General features: G+C 48.0%; 3 protein-coding genes across 4 annotated transcripts in view; 1 reads left to right on the top strand and 2 right to left on the bottom strand.

Moving 5' to 3' along the window:
- Nucleotides 1-16,881, bottom strand: part of LOC125949662 (Kv channel-interacting protein 4-like) — a 41,791-nt gene extending 24,910 nt beyond the window's left edge. Inside the window, exons 1-2 of one of the 2 annotated variants that reach the window (XM_049676922.1) lie at nt 16,825-16,881; nt 14,258-14,492 (exon numbers count right to left, since the gene is read on the bottom strand). The gene's annotated coding sequence lies outside the window, so the exon portion shown is untranslated. Of the gene's footprint in view, nt 1-14,257; nt 14,493-16,734 lie in introns of both variants that reach the window. The other variant, XM_049676921.1, reaches the window with a different exon arrangement.
- Nucleotides 16,882-17,629: 748 nt separating this feature from the next.
- On the bottom strand, nt 17,630-19,965 carry LOC125949654 (outer mitochondrial transmembrane helix translocase). The gene is made up of 3 exons (XM_049676913.1): nt 19,649-19,965; nt 19,064-19,302; nt 17,630-18,973 (listed from the first exon to the last, which is right to left on the bottom strand). Exons 1-3 carry the CDS (start codon nt 19,813-19,815, stop codon nt 18,222-18,224), a joined length of 1,158 nt encoding a protein of 385 aa, XP_049532870.1. The 5' UTR covers nt 19,816-19,965; the 3' UTR covers nt 17,630-18,221.
- Nucleotides 19,966-20,053: 88 nt separating this feature from the next.
- Nucleotides 20,054-23,246, top strand: part of LOC125949631 (CTP synthase) — a 3,197-nt gene continuing 4 nt past the window's right edge. Inside the window, exons 1-7 of the mRNA XM_049676865.1 lie at nt 20,054-20,402; nt 20,474-20,655; nt 20,732-20,902; nt 20,966-21,722; nt 21,804-21,960; nt 22,023-22,161; nt 22,234-23,246. The exon at nt 22,234-23,246 is cut by the window's right edge and continues 4 nt beyond it. Coding sequence (XP_049532822.1) covers nt 20,490-20,655; nt 20,732-20,902; nt 20,966-21,722; nt 21,804-21,960; nt 22,023-22,161; nt 22,234-22,724 — 1,881 coding nt within the window. The 5' untranslated portion in view covers nt 20,054-20,402; nt 20,474-20,489 and the 3' untranslated portion in view covers nt 22,725-23,246. The remainder of the gene's footprint in view (nt 20,403-20,473; nt 20,656-20,731; nt 20,903-20,965; nt 21,723-21,803; nt 21,961-22,022; nt 22,162-22,233) is intronic.

Raw genomic sequence — 23,246 nt, 5'->3', positions numbered from 1 at the left:
CGCCCAGTGTCCTTGACATTTGCGTTGCTCACGTTGCTTGATTGTCATTTGATATGCTAAACCCATGCCCAACTCCCGCAACAGGGAGGTGCGTTGTTGCTCAAAACTGAGAGCCAATTCATGCTTTCTCACGCTTCACAATAAGCGATCCTTTATGAGTGTGTAGCCTTGTGACAAGCAAAGGTATGCTTTGGAACCGCCGGAGGTGGATGAACTTCTCCCTCCAACAACTCATTTATGGATTTTACCGCTATAATCCAAACCATGCGCTAAGCATACTGGACCAACCATGGGCACAACACTATCATCGAAAGCTACCGCACCACAACAAACAGCACGTCCTCATAGGCATGGGACGGTCTCATAGGTTCCTTAATTTTTATGGATCATGCAAAGGAAAGATTCAATTTACTTCCAATTTGTAATTAAAGTGTGTACGGCGTATGTGTGCGCTGGTGTTTGGACCAACAAGGTAGTCGTAAAAGTATGAACTACCCTGAAACTCCATTACTCTTGTATGCTTTCGCTGATGTGAAGCTCATACTGCAGCTCAAAAGTAGCAGGACCTTAATTAAGGTCGGCTAATTGATTCTAGAGAAGGTTCTATTATGGACAAACTAATACACTTTAGTGCTGTGTCACGATCACCTATTGGAGAAAATTCTGTAATTTTCAACAAAAAAAAAAATGGCTGGCTCCAACAAATACACTTTCGATGGAAGAATACTTCCACATGCACTATTGCTACATGACGAACTACATGATGGAAACTAAAATTAGCCTCAGCCCGATACTTTCAGACCGAGGTGCCGTAGGCTAGACACCCAACGCCAGAGCCACAGTAGAAGTTAGTTTTAACGGTTTTTCATTAGCCTGAACGACGCCATGAATAAAAGATGGAATTCCCGGCGACCAGGGCGACTGGTAACAGTTTGAAGGAAGCTTGACACCCAAGTGCTTCCTGCCATGCCAGCCACTTGGCCACTGTCCGGGACCGGCTGAAAGGGTCCGTCTACTTCGCTTTTTCATTCAAATTTCTATCCCTTCCCTGCGTCACTGGGTTGCATGAAAGCATGCACCTCCGCCCATGGTCCGGGGTCAAACCACTTTAAGACCAAAAGGTATCCCCGGTTGGCTTGCACTAGAGGGTAATAAATTAATGAACCACCACTAGCAGCACCAACCATCAACACCGCACACTGTTGCATCTTCATCGTGAGCAGCCCTGGAACGGATGCAACGATGGTGATGATGGCACGCGATGCTACAGCCCTCCATTCTGCCTTCGGTCGATTGGTAGAGTGCAGAGTGGCTGAGCACCGCCTTGTAGCGTGGTGCCGTTATCGAAAGGCACCTGTCCGTATCATCGAATCGAGGCGGGAGAGATTTATATTTTCGCTCGACCAAAAACCTTTCAAACGAAGCCTGTGGAACCGGTCCATGCATATGGGAAAAGGCATTTTTCTGGTAGAAAATCTCTGCCAGCAGGAACGACTCGAGTTGCAGCCTTTTGGCGAAAACTCTTGCGTATCCACAGCCAATGCACTGTGAGCTGAAGATAGGCAATTGGATGGACAAAGTGTTTCCTTGGAAGAGCGATCATTGAATTGCGTCACTCAGGAACCAATCTTAGTAAGCAATGATTCTTTGAATTTTCTCGAGCAAAGCTTCCGGTAAGTAACATAAAATATGAAAGATTTGTTTCGCAAAGTGACTCAAACAGCGATTTTTCGCTTGTTAAAAGTGTAAATAATGGGCGTAATTAACGTATGAATTATTAAATCGACTTATCAACACCTTCGCCTGATGTTGCCACTTCCACTGTGCATCCGAGCACATGCTGCCTGCAAACGGACAATGCCGGAAACGGTGGATAAAGTGATTTCATCGCTCACCGAACACTTCCGCTAACTTCCTGGCCGAAAGCGAACGTACCTGGCGGAGCGGAATCATAAATTAATTCAAACTTTTGGGCCCGCTCTTGCCAGTGGCCGGTGGTCGGTTGGCTGGGCGAGAGCAGTTTCCGGCGCTACCACAGATAAGGTGGATGCAAACTGGAATTGAATTCGATCGTGCAACCAGTAGGGAGGTTGTTGTTGCTCACAAAGGATGGAATAGCGCTGCAGCATGCAGGTTGTTGGTGGTAGTTTGATACTGGTAAAAGCACATACACCTGCCAAAGTTGAAGTTGAGCCAGATACACACATACGTGAGGAATGGTAATCCGAGCTTCGATTGTAAGCCAAATCTTTGATTTCACATCGTCCAGAGCCACCTTCACCTGTCGGTTTTCCCAGAAATGATGGTTCCATTTTACCATCAAAAGTTCCATAATACATGCCATAACATGGTCAACAAGCATCGTTCCAAGAAGCAGAATCCAAATAATATGGCAAAGACGCAGGATCATTTCGATACACCAGCTCACGGTCCTCGATATATAGCCCGATTGTGGGCTACTCAACTCTACCACCAACATTCGATTACCGGCGAGTGTGCAGATTGCGTGCCATAATAAACAAACATGAGCTTAAGATAGGGCTACGGGTATGGCTTGGACCGGCCTTTGTACCAGAATCACATATCGAAAGCGATACTCATAAGATGATAGGCTGCCGGCCTCCGGGCGCTTTGAGCTGCACTGCCGAACACGAACATCCATAACCTTAAATGGATGTTTTGGAGCCATTTCGGGCAAATGCATAGTGGCTCGACGGTGGTGGTGGTGCTGGTGGTAGCTCCAGCTGACCATTTCCCAAGCCCGGCCTATGTGTGTCTGTGTGTGTGTGCGTGGATGGAACAGAAAAATCGCTGCGTAATTCTGGCCAAGGTGGGAGTGGTAAGCAAACATCCTTGGGGCCATCACCGAGCGGCAGCTAAGCTCGGTGCCATGGAGTGTCGTGGCCAGAACGAGTCACAGGCGAGCCGTATGACACCCGATCCATTAGCGTCCACTCCTAGATGGTTTTATACGATGTGACCGTGAGATGCGACAAGATGATATCGGGGTGTCCGTGTGCGTGTGTGCCACCGACACTAAATCATACTAGACCACACCACAGTTCTCGATGAGCAACTGACAGCGCTGTCCTGCTCCGGGGAAAACGCAATGTTTGCTATCAATATCCGATGCGACACCCGGGCCTGGCGCTGGGTATGATGAAAAGATGTCCTACATGCGGGCCACAATGGTTAATAGCTCATCAGGAACGGCACCATGGTCACCGTTATTTGGAAAAAAAGTTCTTCTCATCTACCAGATTCGTCACCGCCCCAATGCACACGCACACTCTCAACGCTTAGTTGAGATAAAGTCGTTAATGATCCAAAATCAATAATCGAATCTAAGTAAATATTGATCTCCTATATTCTTACTGTAACTCCGAAGCGCTCGGTCGTCTGTTTACTTTAAAATTAAGAAAACCTCTGTGCTTCGTCCTGAGGCGTCTCGAGCGATGCCTCATTGGCCTGGGGTGACCTAGCGACCATGTGACAAGCTTCCAGATGGCTTCCAGATTTCATCCAATGGCAGGAAGGGAGCACAGGACAAGAAAGAGAGAGGCAGCGGTACTTAAATAAATGTTTGTACTACGCCTCTGCCATTAATACTGTTCCACTATACTGCTCCTCCGCTCCAGTATCTCCTAGGACTGTCGAGATAGCTTAAGGGTATCGCATCGAACATCGAACAAGAACTATCGATCCAGAGTATCATTCGTCCCTCGATGGGGCCGGGGAAATAGTATGTCGAACGTCCTTTTATGCCAGCGAAGCATTTGGATTGGACAAGCTCTATGCCAGGTGGGCGTCAAAAATAGAGAATGACCAAAAGTCGGTTCGATTCGCTTGCTCGATTTGCGCGGTGCCCTCGTGCATCAGGACACAGTCGCGGTCCGTTTGCCGAACCAGGTCAAATTTATTCCATTATCCTTCGTGATTGATGACACACGTGCACCGTGACCGTGGCCACCTGGACGAGCTGGAAGGCGAACTACAAAGTCCCGGATCGACCCCGGGTATACGGGACCTGGGATTAATTGGTAGAAGACCGGACCGGCATACAACAGGGCACGCTCGCGCTATCATCGCTGGCTCGAGATGAAGCTGCGCACCATAGGCGCTTCCCAGGGCGAGCATAAATTCCAAGCTGTGGACAAGGCACCACCAGACGGTGTACGTTCGTCCTATATCACCTCTCCTCTACCTTCCCCTGACCGTCCCTTACGGCATCATCCGGGCTGATCCTATCCGATACTCAATCAAGCTAATGGCTTCTTCGGAGTGGATGCGTATGAAATAAATTAATTTGGTCCGTGACCGACCACGCTTCTGCCGCTGGAGAGTGGCCAGTACAGCCGTATGCCTGAACCTGTGGAGTGCATTGTGTGTGTGCACCAGCACTGCAATTACGAACTCAATTACAACGCCGAACAAGTGTCGACGAGCTGGCTAGGACCAGCTCGAGTCCCGACACCGGCAGCAAGGCACATTGTAAGGACAATTGTAATCGATAAACCAGATGTAATGTGGATCAGAAAGGAACTGAACAACTATTTTTTATCAACAGCATTCTGCTGAAAATAATGTAAATCGAAATAATTTTAATAAAAAGCTAAGTAAGTGTAGCGTTAAATTATTGCGTGTTATGAGTTTGAAAAAAATTATCGATAAGAGCTCATGAGATAATACGATTATTTCATCTCAAGCACATCCTCGTCAGGAACAGCCTGTGTGTATCCTTTATAAATATTGAAAGTTTATCCAAACAATGTGGATGGATGAAGTCAAATAAAGGTAAAAAAACACACATTACCTCGTTTCGGTGCTCATCAGGGAAGCATCTAGACTGTTTATCTTTAATAAACACGATTTCGGAGGCTTAAATTTTACCCCAAAAAAAATCAGAAATCCATCGATGCGATAAAACCAAATTAAATGGTAACTCCGGAAGCCCGGACCATTTTCCGTTTTTCAATAAATTCACACTCTAATCCCTGCCCCTCCATCTACACCGCTGCACTCGCACGCTCGACCTGCGAGCTCATCCAGCGTTCCAAAGCGTTAATAATTCACATCCCTAATGAAGGACCCCTTCAGAGCCAGCTCAGCTGGTGCGGAAAATATAGAGAGCGGATTAAATAATTACCGGCACAGGACTCGACTCGCCCGTGGCCGACTGGTTGGCCATGATTTAAAATTCCTTGGCTAACTCCCCAAAAAAGGGAACACAACAGGCGGTAGGGTAGGGGGCGGCACGCAAAGGACGATCTCCGCGATCGCGCGTTAGTGTACGACCGGAAAATCTCGGAAAATCAAGACAAGCCGACACGGCAAGAAGTCGACTGCTAATGGCTGGCTGGTGTAGGCTGGAAGGAAGCCAGCCATTTCCACTTCGGCCACTGTGGAGCCCGGTGTCACAATGGTGGGTACGTAGCGCGCGGATTGCGAGATAATGTTCGGGTTGCACTTTTTGGCCAGCATGAATTATGGCCACCACTCCTCTGGTTCGCTGGGTGGACAGTTAATTCATTTTCACTGGCACTGACCAGATAAGGTCCTGGCCCTGGCCCGGCCTGGTCTATCCTGTTTGCCGTCCGGTAACATCAGGACAGACACAGACGCCAGGACGCCCAACCCAGTGTGGAGAGGCTTTTTATCCAATTTTTCAAAAATATCTACTCAACACACACATGCGCGTGCTCCATGACCGGGACCTCGATAAATCGTCGGTTGATCAGTGAAGTGTACACTGGTGGTAGTGGTGGGGGGGTTGTCAGGGAAGTTGAAAGCAATCCGGTGAAGCTTCAAAGTTAAAGCGTTGTTCGGTGGTTTCAGTGGTTTGGATAGGTTTACCCTTACTTATCACACAGGAGAAGACTAGAGGACTACGCATAACATTGATCTGCAAAAAAACGGAATCTCTTTAGGGACTTGAACAGCTTTGCCGAAAAGCGAAAACTATTTCGAATGCAAGAGTATTCAAAAGGCAAGAGCTGTGCGATCCCGAAACCCGAAAGTTCGAAACCATCCTTACGTTCCGCTGAAAATGGATGAGGCACGGTCAAGGGACAAGGAAAAAGAACCCCAGCTCGATACAGGACCACCAGCCAACCAGCAGGATACGGGATTATAAATTGCCGTCGAGATTAATGATGTGGAAAATATGGTCGTAGAGCAGAAAGGGGATGAGGAGCGCACGAGAACGAACGGAAGCAAGCCATTTGCAGGGGCTCACCCTGTCCTGATCAATCGTGAAATAGTTTAATTTATGGTTGAAGCGAACGGTTTTTGGGGAGCTTCGAGAGTAAAATATTACACTTTAATGCGTTGGAAAAGGTTAGGTCGTAGGGATTTTACTCAAAGTGAAGTATCTCTTTCTCTGATTGCGTTGATCCTTATTTGAATTAGCAGCATATACTTAGATATACCTAAGGGAACATTAGCTTTTACAGCTATCGATATGATGGCGGACACAATCCTATCAACAGTCCTTCAACAGGTTTGTCTCCTAAAAGCAATATATTTACACACACACTCTCTCTCTCTCTCTCTCTCTCTCTCTTTCGCCAAATGATACGTCGGCTGGAGTTACAGATCGCAAACACAAAACTTGCCACCGAGGAGGTCGCTGGAAGCACGATTCCAATTGGGGCTTGTTGAGTAAACAGTGCTACTACTTCAGCACGCCATCACACACCTTTAGCTATATAACAACTTTCTGAGTGGCGCTGCGAGGTGGCAAAGTAGTTTGCACGGTAACTTTTGGTCCTTCTTCATTCAACCAACTCCTCAAATCCACGGTCCGTAGGCCGCTATAATCAAAGACAACAACGAAATCGGCGACCATCGCTCCGTCATCACGACGTCCTTGTCAGGGGGGGGATGGGGAGGGGCCTATAACCGCACAAGGGCCCAGGCTAATCGTGGCTGCTACTAGCGAGAGGTTATGTTGGCATACTTTATGGGGTTTCCCCGTAAATTATGATTGTGTCACATCTAACTTTGGCCCCACGACACAGTGACAGTTCATGGCGCTTCCCCTTAGGCGAATTGGCCCTCTACAGCTCAATTTTCCATCTTTTCCCGTCGAATCGACCGTCGATCGTACCGTACCATGTTTGAACATGAACTATGCCGGTACGACGACAACGACGACAAAGAGAGGGTCTGTCATTGACATTTCCCGTAGAAAACACTCAGCGTACATCCGCTGCAGGCTTCCTTCTGGGCTTGGGTTAGGTAGGGCGATGGTAGCCCAAGATCTCTCAACCTCGTTATCCAAATCGCAAATCGGGATCCGACAGACCTGCCAGGGAGGGAACGCACGGTACAGGGTACCTTCCGTTCCTTTTTCTCAAACCCTCACCGCGACTTGCATAAGTTCCGGCAAGTGCCACCCTCAAGTCACTCGCTCGTTCCGCTCAAAAGCACAAACCAGTATAAACCCTTCTACCATTCCTTACGGTTCCCGTCCATTCCGTGTCATTCCGTGTTGCACAAAACGAATAGAGGTTAAAGTCAGAGCGGCTGGAAATAACTTTGCCAGCGCAATTTCGTGTCTACATCGGTACCCTGGTACCGATGGGAACTATTCGGTGCCGATCCCAGCCCGGTTTGATGCACATGCACGATGCAGCTGTGTCACGATCAGCGCAACCGTGCACCAACGGAACGACGAACACGTCCACCACGTTAGTACCGTTAGCCACACCGACGGCCGTGCGCATATCATTCCGAAGGTGGAACGGGATTCCAAGGACGATCTAGACGCGCGCTATAGATGTAAGCGAGAATCGTTCTACCGTTTACGGTGGAATTGATGGTCCTCTCCTTCCCCTTCCCCTTCCCCTTCTTCATCAGTGTTCCTCTTCCCTCGGCGAGTACCTTTCAATCCACCGTTTCCGGTCCCGCGGAACTAGTTCCTTTGAAGCGACGAGATGAATAATGATGATGAAGCAAATGGGAATCCGGCTTTTCTGTTTGTCTTTCGCCTTCGTCTTCATTTTCGGATGGCAAGCACTCACTCCGAAGAGTGGCGCCTGCTCACTGAGCCTCCCTGGAACCTTCCCAGCCGAAACGGTAGCTCCCGGTGGAAAACGTAATTTACGTTAACATCGGACGAGCGACGGGCTTTTGATCGAGAGCGATTTCATTTTATATGAATTTCCCCTGGCACCGGGAGGGCCGCTGTTCATAAATGGTGGTAGTGGAAACGGGACGAAACATCGCATCGATACATCGTGCTTGAACATGCGTCGCCATCGTGTTCGCTTCTTGAAAGTGCCATGAGGACCTACGCGTGTCCTGGAGTGCCGCCTTCGGGAAAGGAAACATTCATCATGCTTACGTCGGTTTAACTGTGACCGAAAAGTCACACCGTCACCGACAGACACACACACACACACGCGTACGATTATACTTCCTTCCCGTTTTTTTACCTTTCCGTTCCGTTAGTTACCGACCAACCGACTGGACCGGCCACCGACACCGGAAATAGATCGCTCCGTAATGGCGCTAAATTGGGAAGAAGGATGATGATGGGCGGATATGGAAACGTAAAAGTGTGTGAATAACAATGCAACATTTGAGAAAAAGAAGAAAAAACCGTGAAAACCGGAAGAAAACATACATTTTATTATGATTGATATGCAAAAACTTCCTCCTCCCTCCCTGCCAGGCACCAACCGGGAGGTTTCGAGTGTGGGTTGATGACGCCATCTACGAAGCGGATGCTCAGGCTGTTCCGGGAAGGGGTTCAGCGCGGTTCAGACCAGTGCCATTTATCATGCGGCGATCCTTTCCGAGGCGCAGGCTATCCGAGAGACGACTAGCATTTGGCCAAGCCCGTTGGGTGCGTTTTGCAATGTTTTTCGTTTTTCAACCCAACCCGATCAACCCGACGGACGGCAAAAACGTACATCTGTTGATTTGTTGTTGAGTTGGATAAACAAAACATCGTTTTTTTTTTTTTTTGAGAACAAGCGACACCGGAAGTGGGTAAAATACAAACCAAATCGATCAAGCGTTTGGGAGTTTGGTTTTGGTGGCAGTCAACCAGGGACAGAGCAGTATGAGTTGGTTGATTGAGGATTAGATCCTGTTTTTCAATTTTTCTTCATTCATTGGTCTAGCTAGAAGGATTTTTTTTAAATAAAACATATACAAACACTTATGCGAGGTACGAAGCTGTTATGAATTCCATTAAATTTTCTTTCACTCTACAAAAACTACCTTTTAAAACTGATTTAGAACAAAATACTGTATTGAATGAAACGGTAGTGAATCTACATTTAATTTCTTTTCCACAAAATGGGATAACTGGTCCGCGAAATTACTTGCATCAATTTATGCATATGGATCAGAAAATACTCCTCACGCAAGAACCACCAGCGTCCTTATTAATCCGATGTTAATGAGGCAACACGTCTGAGGTACACACAGACGCTTCGACATCGCACATCGACATCGAAAGAGCGAAGGAAAACACAATTTACTCTCCATCCGCTTACACCGAGCCAGCAGGCGATCGATCGCCACGAGGGCCGGGAAAATCGGGCTTCAAAAAGGAAACCCTTAAAACAGAGCGCCACATTAACGCAAATGAGAGCCATGAGGCTTGGCGGTGGTCTGGTTCAGCCGGGTTCAGGCTTCCCTTCTTCCTCTTCTTCTTCTTCGCCTTTCCGGTTGTTTGCTTTTAGCGAGCACAATGACGTTCCTCTCAGCTTAGCTCCATAATGGCGATATCGTCAGCGTGGTACTAATCAATAACACTACGCGATCCACTCATCCTAAAGCACCCATCGCGAAGGCAGGATGCGGCAGCAATGGCTGGTTGGACTTTCCCTGTGACGCGCTCTGCCAATGATGACGGTGCGGCTTCGAGCCACCACAAAGCATACTTCACGGGATGAGTCGAGTGTTTTGGTTTTTCATTCTCTTCTGCCAAAGGAAGCGCGAGTTTTCAATGGAAGTGAAAGACAGTATCTTGTGCGGATTGTCTTTTCGATTTTAACCTTCATTGTTCTCCACGTTGTCGCGAAGGGTTTCCGGCCATTGCAACAGCAAAATGCAGTGATTACACTTGACACGCTTCATTTATGGATTCTTGCAAGCGTCTAATGGCCCTAATTACTGACCGTTGGCTGCCTCTTCCTGGAGTTGAAATATAAGAACGAATGAGCTCTTTGCTTACCGATGTACACATCATTAGCGCCGTCAACATTGACATGCCTTATCAAATCACTCGTTACACACTCGTTACACACCCGGTCTGATAGACAGGTTCGAAGAATTTGCAAGAAATAAACCGGCACACGATGACCTTCCATCGGAGCGTACCGATTCCGTAAGCATTCCGTTTTGTCCCAGCGGAATTACTCTGAAATCCCCAGCACGAACGAGGCGTTCGTAAGTACAGGTCAAACACGAACACGCCATGGCTCTCCTGGCGATGGGATGTAAATGTTTAACATCCTTCGCTAGGTGGCGCACCTACAAAAGCCACCTACTAGCCACCAAAGCACGGTGTGTTGTTGATGAAGATTCCTACATGTGCAAGTAAGGCACTCGAAGGCACTAAACATGCATGATGGCGTGATGCACGCCATCACCAATCAGTGCAGCCAAGACTAGTCAACATAACTTGGCCAGCTAACCCCGTAATCAGTAACGAGTGAGCAAGTAAGTAAGCTTGTAGCGGCATGCAGACGTCTGCTTTTTCTCCTTCCTCATCAATATCCTTCACGAGGTATGGCTTATCCCATCAATTAGCACCTTTTATCTCCCAGAGATCAGGTCGTTGCATTTTCAGCCAGAAATGCATTTTTGTTGCAACAAAATGCTTGCAAGTTGTGGTTGGAACGTTTGAAAGATAAGCGATTAATCTGATTTCGAAGGTTGACCCTTACAATTAACAACCATAAATGGTTTGTGGGAGCAGCGTCGAGAAGAACGCAATCAGGAAGCATAATTGAAAAACAACAGCGCTTTAACAGGGAAACCGCCAACCGTAATGGTGTAATCGAATAAAAAAAATCTCGCTAAAGTCAACAAAACCGTCGCTTATGTACCATTACGTTCGACAAATAGCGAGAGCGCGGCTCGCAGCGATGACCTAATTGGATTTTCCGCTTTCGTTTTTATAGATTTTAACATTCAACTGCGTGGAACAATGAATTGCACACAAAATTCACACCGATATGTAGAACAATAAGCTTAAGTATTTCATGACATTGTTAACTATTTTTAGTTGTTCTGTCACTCTTCTAACTCTTTTTTATCTATACCAGTTCAATATTCCATGAGCACTACGAAAAAAGGAAGAAACTACGTTCCATTCTGCAGCACCGTTAACAGTAAGAACGCAAAAAAAAAACATTTTAAAATTACGTTCGAGAACGAAACGGGAGAACGGATAGTTTCCCAATTAAATTGCACGATGTTACACGCGAAACGCTGCCAGCGATAAGCACCATCAGCATCATCGCAGCACAAACCGTAACGCTGGTTAAACACGATGCCTCCAGGGAACATTCGTTGTGCGGCGCAGGAGACCCAGCAACGCACGTACCGTTCAACACGAAAACTCTCACCCGGGTACAGCGGCACTGGATATAGTGCCGACGTTTAATGCATTATCTCCTGTTCCAGCAGCCTGGAGCTTTAAGAACGGCTTTAACGTTCATTCTGCTTCCTGGATAACCATTTCCCAGTGTGCGTAATTGATGAGGGAATCCTTAGTAAATGCATATTCCAAAACTACCGAAGCACTTAACGAGCTGCTAGCCCTCTAGCCCCAGGATCCTCTCCCGGATCAAGCCATTCAACAGCCAGCCAACCAGCATTCCTGGTTCGAACTGTTGCGTCATGCAAAACCTTTGGAAGGGGGGGAATGCGTACTTTCGGACTGGGTAATTCAATAAAACTTGCCCGACATGCAAAAGTGCACCACATCCCCTCCATCCGTTGGCCGGTACCGGTTCAAATCATAATTAAATCTAACGACAGCCATTAATTGGTTTTGTCGCTTTTTTGTCCCGGCAACTCCTGGCAGCCAGCTAGTCAGCCGGTACTCGGCAGGAAACAAATTGCCTGGCGGTTGCAGGCAGGCCATTTAGTTCCTGCTTTTACTTCCTTTTTTCTCGCTCTCTCTGAAACGACTTTTCCCACCGTGACTATCGCGTCACTCTTGGTGCTAAACTGTTCACTAAAGACACTCGCACTGTACGCGCGCATTTCGATATACCGGTCAATGGGACACCCCGGTGGACAAGCATTAAAGTGTTTGTTCGTCCTGCGCTTCTGCTGCATTCAGTCTCGCTGGTGCGTGAGTGCACTCACCCCTTCCCCCCTCTCCCCTCCCGATCCGCATCTAGTTTATTGTCCGATGCACCCATTATTCGCTGATCCGAACGGGATAATAAATTATGCAGCACTAAACCGCGCCGCATATCATGCAATGCTCACGCCCCACGCCGACGGCCGTGACGCGGTCCCATCGACGACAGCACGTCGGGAACGTTGATCAAACACGATTTAGGGCGAGTCCTGTGGTGAGCGATCGGAATGGGAGGAGAAAAAGGGGATTCCGCTAACGTTCAATGCGCCGGTGACAGCCGGGCTGTTCCACTGGAACATATTGCGTACTGGTGGCGGTGTCCTATGACGTTAACCCTTCGATGACGATGAGCGGAAGTAGATCCAAACGGATAACCAGCTACAATGGCATCATTATGCTCGTTGTAATGGCCTGCATTGTAGTGACAATGTGATTCTTAATCATCGATCCTGGTCCGTCGCTGTGTAACGCATGACGCGCGCTTTTATACCGTGCTTCTAACGTACGGGACGTAAGGTATGGACACAAAGGACGATTCACTCAAAGGTTAAACGAGCACTTCCGGACCCCACGCCCGATCCTGTCAACGCTGGCAACGAGACGAGGAATGAGCTGATGCTATCAACGTGTCATCGTGTTCCGTGTACGCGCTTAAATGAAGCGTAGCGTCGCGGTGTGTTCCTCCCGTTGGACAACCAGTGATGATGCCCATGATGTTGATGATGATGCAAGTTGGATGCACTGCTCTTCGGCTGCTCCTGGTGCATGTTGGCAGCATATTCAAAATTTAATCAATGTCACTTTGCTGCTGGTTGGCACCGGAGGAACGAACAAGCAAGGATGGTATGCCCAGTAAACTGATGCGTGATGGAGCACGAGAGAAACGGCCTCACTAGGAACAAAAGGTGAAATGCTTTGGCATGGAAATGGGTCCGTGGGTACTGCTCGATGAGACACCGTACGGGGCTTATGGTTTAAGTAGTTTGAGTAACTTGTTACCATAATTTATGCTACAAATTAATCGAGAAAGCTAATGCTTGAGGCAACCAGCATTTGGTTGCCGAGACTGGGTGCATGGCCACGGTACGTAGCCCATCTATAGCGTTTCGGTAGTGCTTGGTGGACCGCAATTTTCGGATACCAAACCGACAGCAGCAGCACTCAAAACAGGTGAATGCTTCATTTAAAAGTTTTCCCATCTCGCCAACGCGCCAACATCATCAACGCGCGCGATGCGCAGTGGGACCGTTGGTGCGGCCACAGTCGGCTCCACTCCACTCCAGAGTGTATGTATGTATGTATGTATATGTTCGCTGCTGCCATGCCGCGAGGTGCACGGTCTCCTACGCTTCGAAGGAAACAAACTTAAGTTAGTTACGGGCCCATCGGGACCGTTTCCTGGCCGGTTTTTTTTCCTTTGCCGGAGTGAACTCGAAAACAGTGGCACTGGGACACGAAATACACTCCACGGTCCATTTCGAACCGGGGGAGACAAAATAGGACAAAAGGATATGCCCCCAAACACACCCCTCTTTCTACTGCAGTGTGCAATCTGTGCAGTCGTGCGATAGTTACTTGGTGCAGCGCTGGTTGGAAGACGTCCTGCTGCTGCTCCCGGTGCACCATGCTCGTAAAGCTATTAAACGATCCCTAAACGTGCCGCTGGACGGTATCGGTCAGATGGCGAGTGGACGATACGAGTACACTGGTGAAGCCGACATAAGGTGACATACCAGGCTTCGCTAAACCACCGTAAACCGTTCATTCGTTTATTGCGTTTTTCCTTTCCGCGAACCACCGCGTGGGCGCCAGTCGCGCCACCTGTCACACCGCGCCAAAACCCCGCAAAGAATAACAATTTACTTCGTTCGAAACGAAAAAAAAACCAAACTAATGTCTCCAACTGCTGCATCACCTTACCTGGCACGATTTAGCTGGCCGGTAGTTTCCTGTTTCAGGTTACAAAAAAAGTCACCGTATTTTGTGTTCTTGTTTTTGGATTCGATTTGTTCGTTTTCTGTCCTGTTTTCACTGTTCGGGGAGGGTACCGGAGCGAAGCACAATCACTGCTGCACAAGCCGCGGATACGTTCGTTCGGTTAAATGGAGTTTCCGTTGCCTTCGAGAAAACTGTCAAACACAATCACTGGCTGACGCTGGAAAATCACGAAGATGGGAAAGCGAAGGGGAAACAATGTATTGTCAACCGGCTGGAATGGATACCGACTGTTACGAGCTAATTTTAAAGACGTTTCGCTTTAAGCCCATGAGAAACGGTGTCCAGTTTGCAATGGTTGTCCTGACAGATTGAAATCTATTTTACTACGAATTTGAGGCACAAAGCAGCTCACCTCGAGTGGAAATACTGGCCGTGTTTAAGTAACACTAACAATATTAACTTATCCACCAAATGTAATTAAGATTCAAGTTTGTATTTATTTTAAAAACTAGTATAGATGCTATAACATACAAATCAAAACGTTTGAAGATCTTCATTTCATTTCCAAGATTCTGAAAAACCTACTGAGCACCAGGACAAATGTATGCCAGGCCGTGTCCTAATTTGATTTGTTTTTGATTGTTTCTAGTACGGACGGCATAGCAACACATCGGGCCACCGACTCACGACCCCCATCTTCCTTTCCTCGGTCGCGAAGAGCAAAACTTTCGCCGAAGGCGTGAAATGAAGCCAAGACACAAATAAAAAAAGGTCAGTTTGATCCCACCGGAAGTTTGGGGAAGACGATGATTAAATTTGCAGCCCCGGCAATCTAACCAGCACAGCGTGGTGCCCGAAGGCATAGTAGGTACGGAGGCAACCGCCAGAGACTCGGCAGTCTATGTTGGGGCCGTTTTTTTTTTGTTTCTCGTATTTTATCGCCATTTTGCGAACGCGTTTCCAAAACCAGCGTACAAACACAAGCATGCTTTCTAAAATTGTGCAGACGAGAAAGTGGGATGGTTGATGGAAAGGTTCTTCTTCCTTTCTATCTGGAAATCGACTGGATGGCGGCATAATACCTAACGCGGTGACACGTCGTCACAAATCCCAAGTGTCGTGCATGGCGCGTTCGCTAGACTCGCACATCGCATGGCGGCAATGAGAAATGCGGCAAAAAAGGCCAACTCACCTCTGCATCGATCCGCTTGACGCGGGTTACTGATAAGGTCATGGCAAGCTGGAAAAGGTGAAAGACTTTCGCGTCTCGTAAGACCCGCGGAACTGTACATACCGTTTCGCATGTTTTGGATTTTTTTCTTCCAATCTTTTCAATTAATACTACTTCGATAGCAAACTGAGCTACGAAAATCCTCCTTCACGATGGTTCATTTTGTCGCTGATTTCGTAGCAGCAGCGTGCCGGAGAAGAAAATTGAATTTTCTCCCCATTGGCTGTGGCTTTCGCATGGTTGAGTAAGTCTAGTTATAATGAATTTCTCCATCGTTCCAGCACCAAAACACGCACGCTACGAACCGAAACCTAATCTCCTGGACTATGACGCCAGGAGCGCATGGCGTGGCGGGGTCTACTAGAGTGCTGGTTGATAGGACACTCCGTGCGTGCGCGAATGTGTGCGTCTCAGCTTCGACACGACAAGCGGATGTCGCCTTCTGTCTGCGCTGCTGGTGGATGCTGCAGATGATGGCCCAAAGCTATGCGATGCTAGCGGCTGCGGCATGCTGGGTAGCTCTGAAGCTGAGCAAGGTGTGAAAAGGGGCTCGAATTGATAAACACTCGCACGCACACAGTCAAACACACATACACAATTTTGTGTCACCTTCATAAAACGGTTGTCGAGGCGCCAAAAGCACACACCTCGTGGAACGACCTTACTTAGTCGGTCGGCGGAAGCCAACGTCCCGAGCGGACATTGTAGCAGGGCAGAGCAGGCAAGCCTACTACATTACTCTGACACCCGAAGCGTGTCTCAGCAGTATGACTGCAAAGCTGCTACCGACGGGAGGTTTGGGGATGACGAGGACGAGCGCCAACAATACAGACGCAACCTCGTACACCACCAGTAGGACAACTCTCGTGCGAACATTCGCTCATGCACACACGCGCACACCTTTCACCACGATACGTTTGTTATTGAATCCGTGCTTATTCCCACACACACAAACACTAGTAAGCGAAGCACATTGTGTTTCGAGAAGAACGTTGCTTCCCCCGATCCAGAGGAAATAACGAACGCACGAAGGACAGACGATTGACAAGAGACGGGCTTTGGAGCATCATCTTTGAGCTAAGCAAAATGGCGCGCATAATAGCCTCAGCTTCCTCGCGTGAGCTGAGCAAGAGAAAGGACACCAGCATGGATACAGGAGGAGTCTATTAAGACCAACTCATGAAAAACACTAAAACTAAACGACTGCCAGTCTGTTTTGTTCACTCACTTCGTACTGTTCGTGGCACTATTCCCTCTTTTCGGTGGCACTGTTTGAGAAGGTCGTATTGCAAAGGACCAAGCACATTAACTGACAAACCGTTAACGAGACGTCCTCCCGGGGAAAACGGGTTACCGTAGATGACCGCACGTCTACGATGTCGAGTGCTTTCTGCCGTTCGGTAAAGGACGTATGCTGTACCCATCGTTCGGTGATCCCTGCGCCCGAATAGGCCCGAAGGCAAAAGGATTCGTTCGGGTGCGAGTTTCGGTGCTTTCGATTCCGAAAGCTTTCACTGTGCCCGATATTACGTTTGTGTTTGTGTGCCACCAGATTATATGGGAATGTGTGCAGGAATGACTAAAAGATATTTATTTGTTAAGGAATAAATTTTAAGAAATACTGTATTTAGTATTTTAATAGTTACCGATTATCATAGTTTCTTCAATCACATTAAACGGTCAACCGAACCTGTAAACCAAACCTTTTTGAAGTTGTAATACATTCTAGGAGCAAAGTCGTTATATGTTCAAACCCAGCGTGTTCTATCCAAATGGAGACGCATGGTATTTTGAATGCCGTTGCCTTTGTTGTTGTTGATGCTGTTGGTATTTTGTATCAAATTATTTCCAAATGCCCAAATGACAAATTCATCTTGAAGACTAATGTAGTTTTTGACTAATCTTCCCCCAATTACGACACAAATGGAACGCATGCTCTTGGTGATGGCGCAAAGGATGATACATATCGTCGGAAGACGAACGGACGGACAAGTCAAGAAGGAGCCCGACAGCAACACGAGAGGAGTAACGAGACCATCCCGATGGAATACTTACTTACACAATGAATTGCTGTGTATAGCCTTTGCTTTTGGTGAAAATGATTCTTCTGTGTGGCGAGTAAGTCTGTTCGAGAAATATCTCTATTTATTTCGTAAATTTTCGTCCCTTCCCTTTGCACGCGTCTAATTACAAACCTATTTATCTACAACTATCGTGAACAACCAATTTACAGAACTTTTACATATGCTATATGTGTTTTAAAAGATCATAGAGTAAACTTTGTCGCTTTTAAATAACAGCTTGCAGCACAAATAGCTTCATTTGTAGCCTAGTGCGAACACCTCTGAACACACTAGTGCGCATCTGTGCCGATTGAAGGGTACCTACCGATGACTATATTAGATTTTCCCGATGAATATTTAACGCTTATGAAAACATCTCTACTCATAACGGTACACTCGATTCACGATTATATCAAATAAAAGACACACGCGAACGACACGATACGACAAGTCCGGTTAATTTATAGTTTTGCACTGATCACCCTATCTTCCCTGGGTGCTACCGAAAGCTGGATAGTTAACCGTTGTTCCCGCGAAGGGTATGCCCCACTGCATCTGGCTGGTAAAAGTTCTACTCGTCGAGAGCTTCGTGAACTTCAGAAATGCTGCTCCGACGCAATCACTGGCCTTTGGCCGTAAGCGGCGATCGGTTTCAATCTAAATCGATCCTCGCATCGTTCAGCACACCCGTCGTGTACTTCGAGTGCTTCATACTGCGGAGGGATTTGTCGAAATCTTCCATCGTAATCGCAGGAGGCTCATCAAATGCTAGCATATCCCCTTCCATCCTACGTCCGTTGGGTACCGTCCCGTTCGACACCTTAGGTGTTCCACCGTTTGCCACCGGTTGCGCGGACGATTCCCGCATCAGCTTCCGGAAACGGTAAACCGAAGCCGTACGACAAATTTCTCGCAAATCCGATCCAGAGTAGCCCTGCGTAATAGACGCCAGTCTTGGGAGACTGACATCGGACGCCAATTCCTCACGACGCAGAATCAGCTTCAGAATGTTGAGTCGTTGATCCTCGTTCGGCAGACCGATATGGAACTGGGCGGGCATCCGGCGTAAGATGGCTTTATCGAGATCCTGTGGTCTGTTCGTCGCACCCATCACAATCACCGTCGAGTCGGACTCCGTGTTGAGACCATCCCACAGCATCATGAACTGCGTTTTCATCATCGCTGTAGCCTCGTGATCGGACGAGTTTCGGGCCCGTAGGAAGGAATCGATCTCATCGATGAAGATGATGCACGGTTGTATCTTGACCGCCAGCGAGAACACGGCCGAAGCCAGCTTCTGCGACTCACCGTACCACTTGTCGGTCAGCATAGCAACGTCCAGGTTGATGAACCGCATACCGGCTTCCTTTGCCGTTGCCTTGGCGATCAATGTCTTACCGCATCCTATAAACGAGTATGAAAGCAAATAAAAAGGATGAATGAAATCTGTGATCTGCTCCGGATGTGTCGGATCTAAAATTGGGTGCAACTTACCAGGTGGTCCGTACAACAGCACACCCTTAGGCGCCTGGTAGAGGTCCGATCCGCTAAACATGTCCCGATGGCGTACCGGAAACACGAGGCTTTCCTTAATCTCCTGGCACACGTGGTCGAGTCCAGCTATACTGTCCCAGCTGACGGAGATGTTATCCGGGACGACTAGATGCGATGCAATAACCATCTCGTAATCGTTCAGATTCTGGATCGCCGATTTCTTGATGTTCGGACCCAATCTTTTGGATGAAATGAAGGTTGTGGAAACGCCATTAATCACCGAAGCCAAAGGCAACGCGTCAAAGTTTCCATTCTTCCGCCCAATCGGGAAATCGGAAACGGTCCCCGAGGTCTTTGAACATTGGCCCGCGGTGGCTTATATAACAAGCGACCTGCTTAAGACGTCGTTTCCCAAGAGGCGCCAGGGCGCCCCGGCTGTCGCAGAAAATAGCTATCGTGACTAAACCCGAACTGGGGTGCATCGGCCAACAACGGGATTGTCGTCTCGTGCCAAAGATCAACCGCTGACAGCGTGTCGCTGTACGGAGGCTTTGTCCGGCTGCCCTCCCTCTCTGTTGTACTCACTTCCGCAGGATATCCTCCGCATGTTCGATGGCTTTTTTCTTGTTCTTGTTCGTAGGATCCAAATTTTTCATCAACCATTTCGCCGAGTAGTACGTCACGAGCGAGACGAGGGATATGCGAACCACGAACTGCACCACTTCGTTGCGTGTCACGTTCATTCCGGACATCGTTGATACGCCGCTCTGGGCCAGGAATCGTCGGCGACCGAAAAAGGAACGTGAAACTCGGGGAAAACCGTGAAATTCGTCACAAAATCACGGATCTCGGATTCACAAACTCCGCGCTGAAGAAATTACGATTTATCGTTTTTGTCGACCTACTGTCAGTGGGCAAAGTGACAAGAGCAGTGGCAGTGTTGCCAGTTACGCGGACTAATTTCGGATTGACAGTTAAACGGTGCGTTTTTCCCGGAAAGCAAGACCGCGTGTACGAGTGTGTTTGCGGCCTTGCCTTCGCGAAATCTCCTTAAAAAAGACTCTCCACCAACCAAGCGTGAACGATATCGTGCGCAGTTCGGTTTCTAGAATTTCGAAATCGTGTCGGTATCAGCTTTTGCGCCAAAGTGCATCCTTGGTGTGTGGCACGATTTTCAACCAACCGGCGGTCAGCGGCCTCCTCGTGCCCGCGTGCTCCCGCCAAGGAAGGAGACGACCGCACGTGCGAAAGCGAGAAGATAGACCTTTGTTTACAAACTCGCGGTCGAATATAGCCGTATCGCTCGGATTTTACTGCGCTCTCGCTCAGCATCCGCTAGGTACCGTTTCCGTTCCGTAAATTGCGCTTTAGCGAGCCAGAAACTCATCTACTACCCGATACTATTTACAGCTTCCGGGGGACCAACATGAAGTACATCCTAGTGACGGGTGGTGTGATCAGCGGTGTGGGGAAGGGCGTGATTGCGAGCTCCTTCGGGACGCTGCTTAGTGCGTGCGGCATACCGATAACGTGTATCAAGATCGATCCTTATATCAACATCGACGCGGGAACGTTTTCGCCCTTCGAACACGGTGAGTGCGACGGGGTGGTAGAGTAAATGTTTAAAATAAACTCAGCCCTTTGTCGTCACGATTGTCGTCATTGCAGGCGAGGTGTACGTACTTGACGATGGCGGTGAAGTGGATCTGGATCTGGGCAACTACGAGCGCTTCCTGGATGTAGTGCTGCACCGGCACAACAACATAACCACCGGCAAGGTGTATAAGAATGTAATCGACGGCGAGCGGGAAGGCAAATATCTCGGCAAAACGGTCCAAGGTAAGTGGAGAACCGTAATTTCGGGTTGAACTTCCTCTAGAACTAATCGATCATGGCTTGCAGTGGTGCCCCACATAACCGACGAAATACAGGAGTGGGTCGAAAGGGTGGCAAAGACCCCAGTCAAGGATAATGTGGAACCGAAGGTGTGCATCATCGAGCTAGGTGGAACGATCGGTGATATAGAGGGAATGCCGTTCGTGGAAGCATTCCGACAATTTCAATTTCGAGTGAAGAAGGAAAACTTTTGTGTGGCGCACGTCTCCTTGGTGCCTTCGCCACGGGCCACTGGGGAACCCAAGACGAAGCCAACACAAGCAAGCGTCCGAGAGTTGCGAGGGCTCGGCCTTAGTCCCGATTTAATCGTGTGTCGCTCGGAGAACCCGATCGGTGATGAGGTAAAGGAGAAGATCAGCAACTTTTGTCACGTGGCGCCGGAACAGGTGATCACCATACCCGATCTGTCATCGATCTACCACGTGCCGCTGATGATGGAGCAAGCAGGTGTCGTCGATATTGTAAACGAGCGGTTACAGCTTAATCTGACCGTTCCGAGGCCACCCGGTTTCATGCAATCATGGCGTGATCTGGCCGAGCGGGTAGAGAACGTTTACAAGAAGGTCAACATTGCGCTGGTCGGCAAGTACACGCGACTGGAAGATGCGTATGCTTCCGTATCGAAGGCGCTAATGCATGCATCCATCGCCGTTGGCTACAAGCTGGAGCTTAAATTCATCGAAGCGTGTAATCTGGAACGGGATGTGAAACGGCAAAATCCACATTTGTACTACGATGCTTGGCACACGCTCACCAACAGTCAGTAAGTGGAGGCGAGCATCACAATGGCCGATCAGTAGTATCTAGATCGCGTTCTAATATGTCCTTGTTCAACATTCCATAGCGGTATCATCGTACCGGGTGGTTTCGGTACACGTGGTGTGGAAGGGAAGATGCGGGCTTGCCAATGGAGCCGTGAAAACAAGAAGCCTATGCTGGGCATTTGCCTCGGGCTGCAGGTAGCTGTGATTGAGTTTGCACGAAACGTTCTCAAGCTAGAGGTAAGATGAAGAAACCTATCTTATGGCAACGCCTAAACAGTAGAATCCCTCGTGGTTTGCAGGATGCCGCTTCTACTGAGGTTGACGAGGAAACGCCTCATCCCTTGGTGATTGATATGCCAGAGCATAACCCTGGCTCGTATGGCGCCACGATGCGTCTCGGTAAACGGACTACCATCTTCAAAGGAGACAGCAAAATCCGTAAGCATACGACTGTCCCTTGACCAATCTCTGGCAGACGAAAATTTCACTCATGCTGCTGTATACTCGCAGGCAAGCTATACAACGGTGTAGACCACATCGAGGAGCGGCATCGCCACCGGTACGAGGTAAATCCGGAATACGTTGCAGAGCTCGAAAAACACGGGATGCGGTTCGTTGGGCACGACAAGGACAAACAACGAATGGAAATTGTCGAGCTCGACAACCATCCGTACTATGTAGCCACACAGTTCCACCCGGAATATCTATCCCGACCTCTTAAGCCGGCTCCCGCATTTCTTGGACTTATTCTCGCTGCTGTTGGCAAATTAGATAGCTATCTAACGACCGGGCAGTTGAGAAGGCAGCAATTGAATAATCAAAATCACCAGCTGCTTACGTGTGAAAGTTCTAGCGATGATGATCTGCAACATCAGCGTCGGACACGACCACTCAATGGAAGTCCGGAAAAGAGCAAAAAAGGCGCATCGCCAACGAAACAGAATGGGGTGACTACGCCGACGACGGTGACGGAAACAATCACGAATGGCAAACCATCGTAGAGACAGCATATTCTGGTGGTCTGGCATAACAACGATTTCCAATATTTTCATCTACAGTCCCAGTGCAAGGAGCTACGCTTCTTCTGATTTGTGTGGCTAAATTTTCACTTAAAGTGGCAATAGAATTGTTAGGATAGAAGGCAAATGTTGCAGATTACAATTGAATCAAGAATACAAGTAAGAAAGTGAAAAGTATTTGGTGTTAAGAACAAAATATAATAAATCTTGGAATGCTTTGTGGTGAAGAAATGTGTAGTGTAAACCGTTATGATATATTTTTATGTGGCAAAAGTAAAACCTTATGCAACGCTGCGGTTAACGTTAGAAATTGAAATCAAATGGTAAAGCCATGTTTTAAGTAAGACAGTTGCTGATATTAGGTCGAGCTATCAGAATACTTACTTGCTTTAAGACATTACTTTAAATTAGTTTTGCCAGTAAAAGGGCGAAAAAAATATAATTAAAGAATTTGAATCGTATCTAAACGAATGTGTTAAAACAAACTTGTATAATCCCACGTAA

The sequence above is a fragment of the Anopheles darlingi genome, chromosome 2, assembly GCF_943734745.1.
Source record: "Anopheles darlingi chromosome 2, idAnoDarlMG_H_01, whole genome shotgun sequence".
Taxonomy (NCBI): Eukaryota; Metazoa; Arthropoda; class Insecta; order Diptera; family Culicidae; genus Anopheles; species Anopheles darlingi.
The sequence above is the reverse complement of the archived record's forward strand: the minus strand, read 5'-3'. Positions and strand labels throughout refer to the sequence as shown.

What these genes read in the sequence shown, in the direction of transcription:
- LOC125949654 (XM_049676913.1), bottom strand. Translation starts at nt 19,815, where the DNA reads ATGTCCGGAATGAACGTGACACGCAACGAAGTGGTGCAGTTCGTGGTT. An exon ending in GCGGAGGATATCCTGCGGAA is followed by an intron (nt 19,303 to 19,648) that starts GTGAGTACAACA and finishes TTCATCCAAAAG; the next exon opens with ATTGGGTCCGAACATCAAGA. An exon ending in GCTGTTGTACGGACCACCTG is followed by an intron (nt 18,974 to 19,063) that starts GTAAGTTGCACC and finishes ACTCGTTTATAG; the next exon opens with GATGCGGTAAGACATTGATC.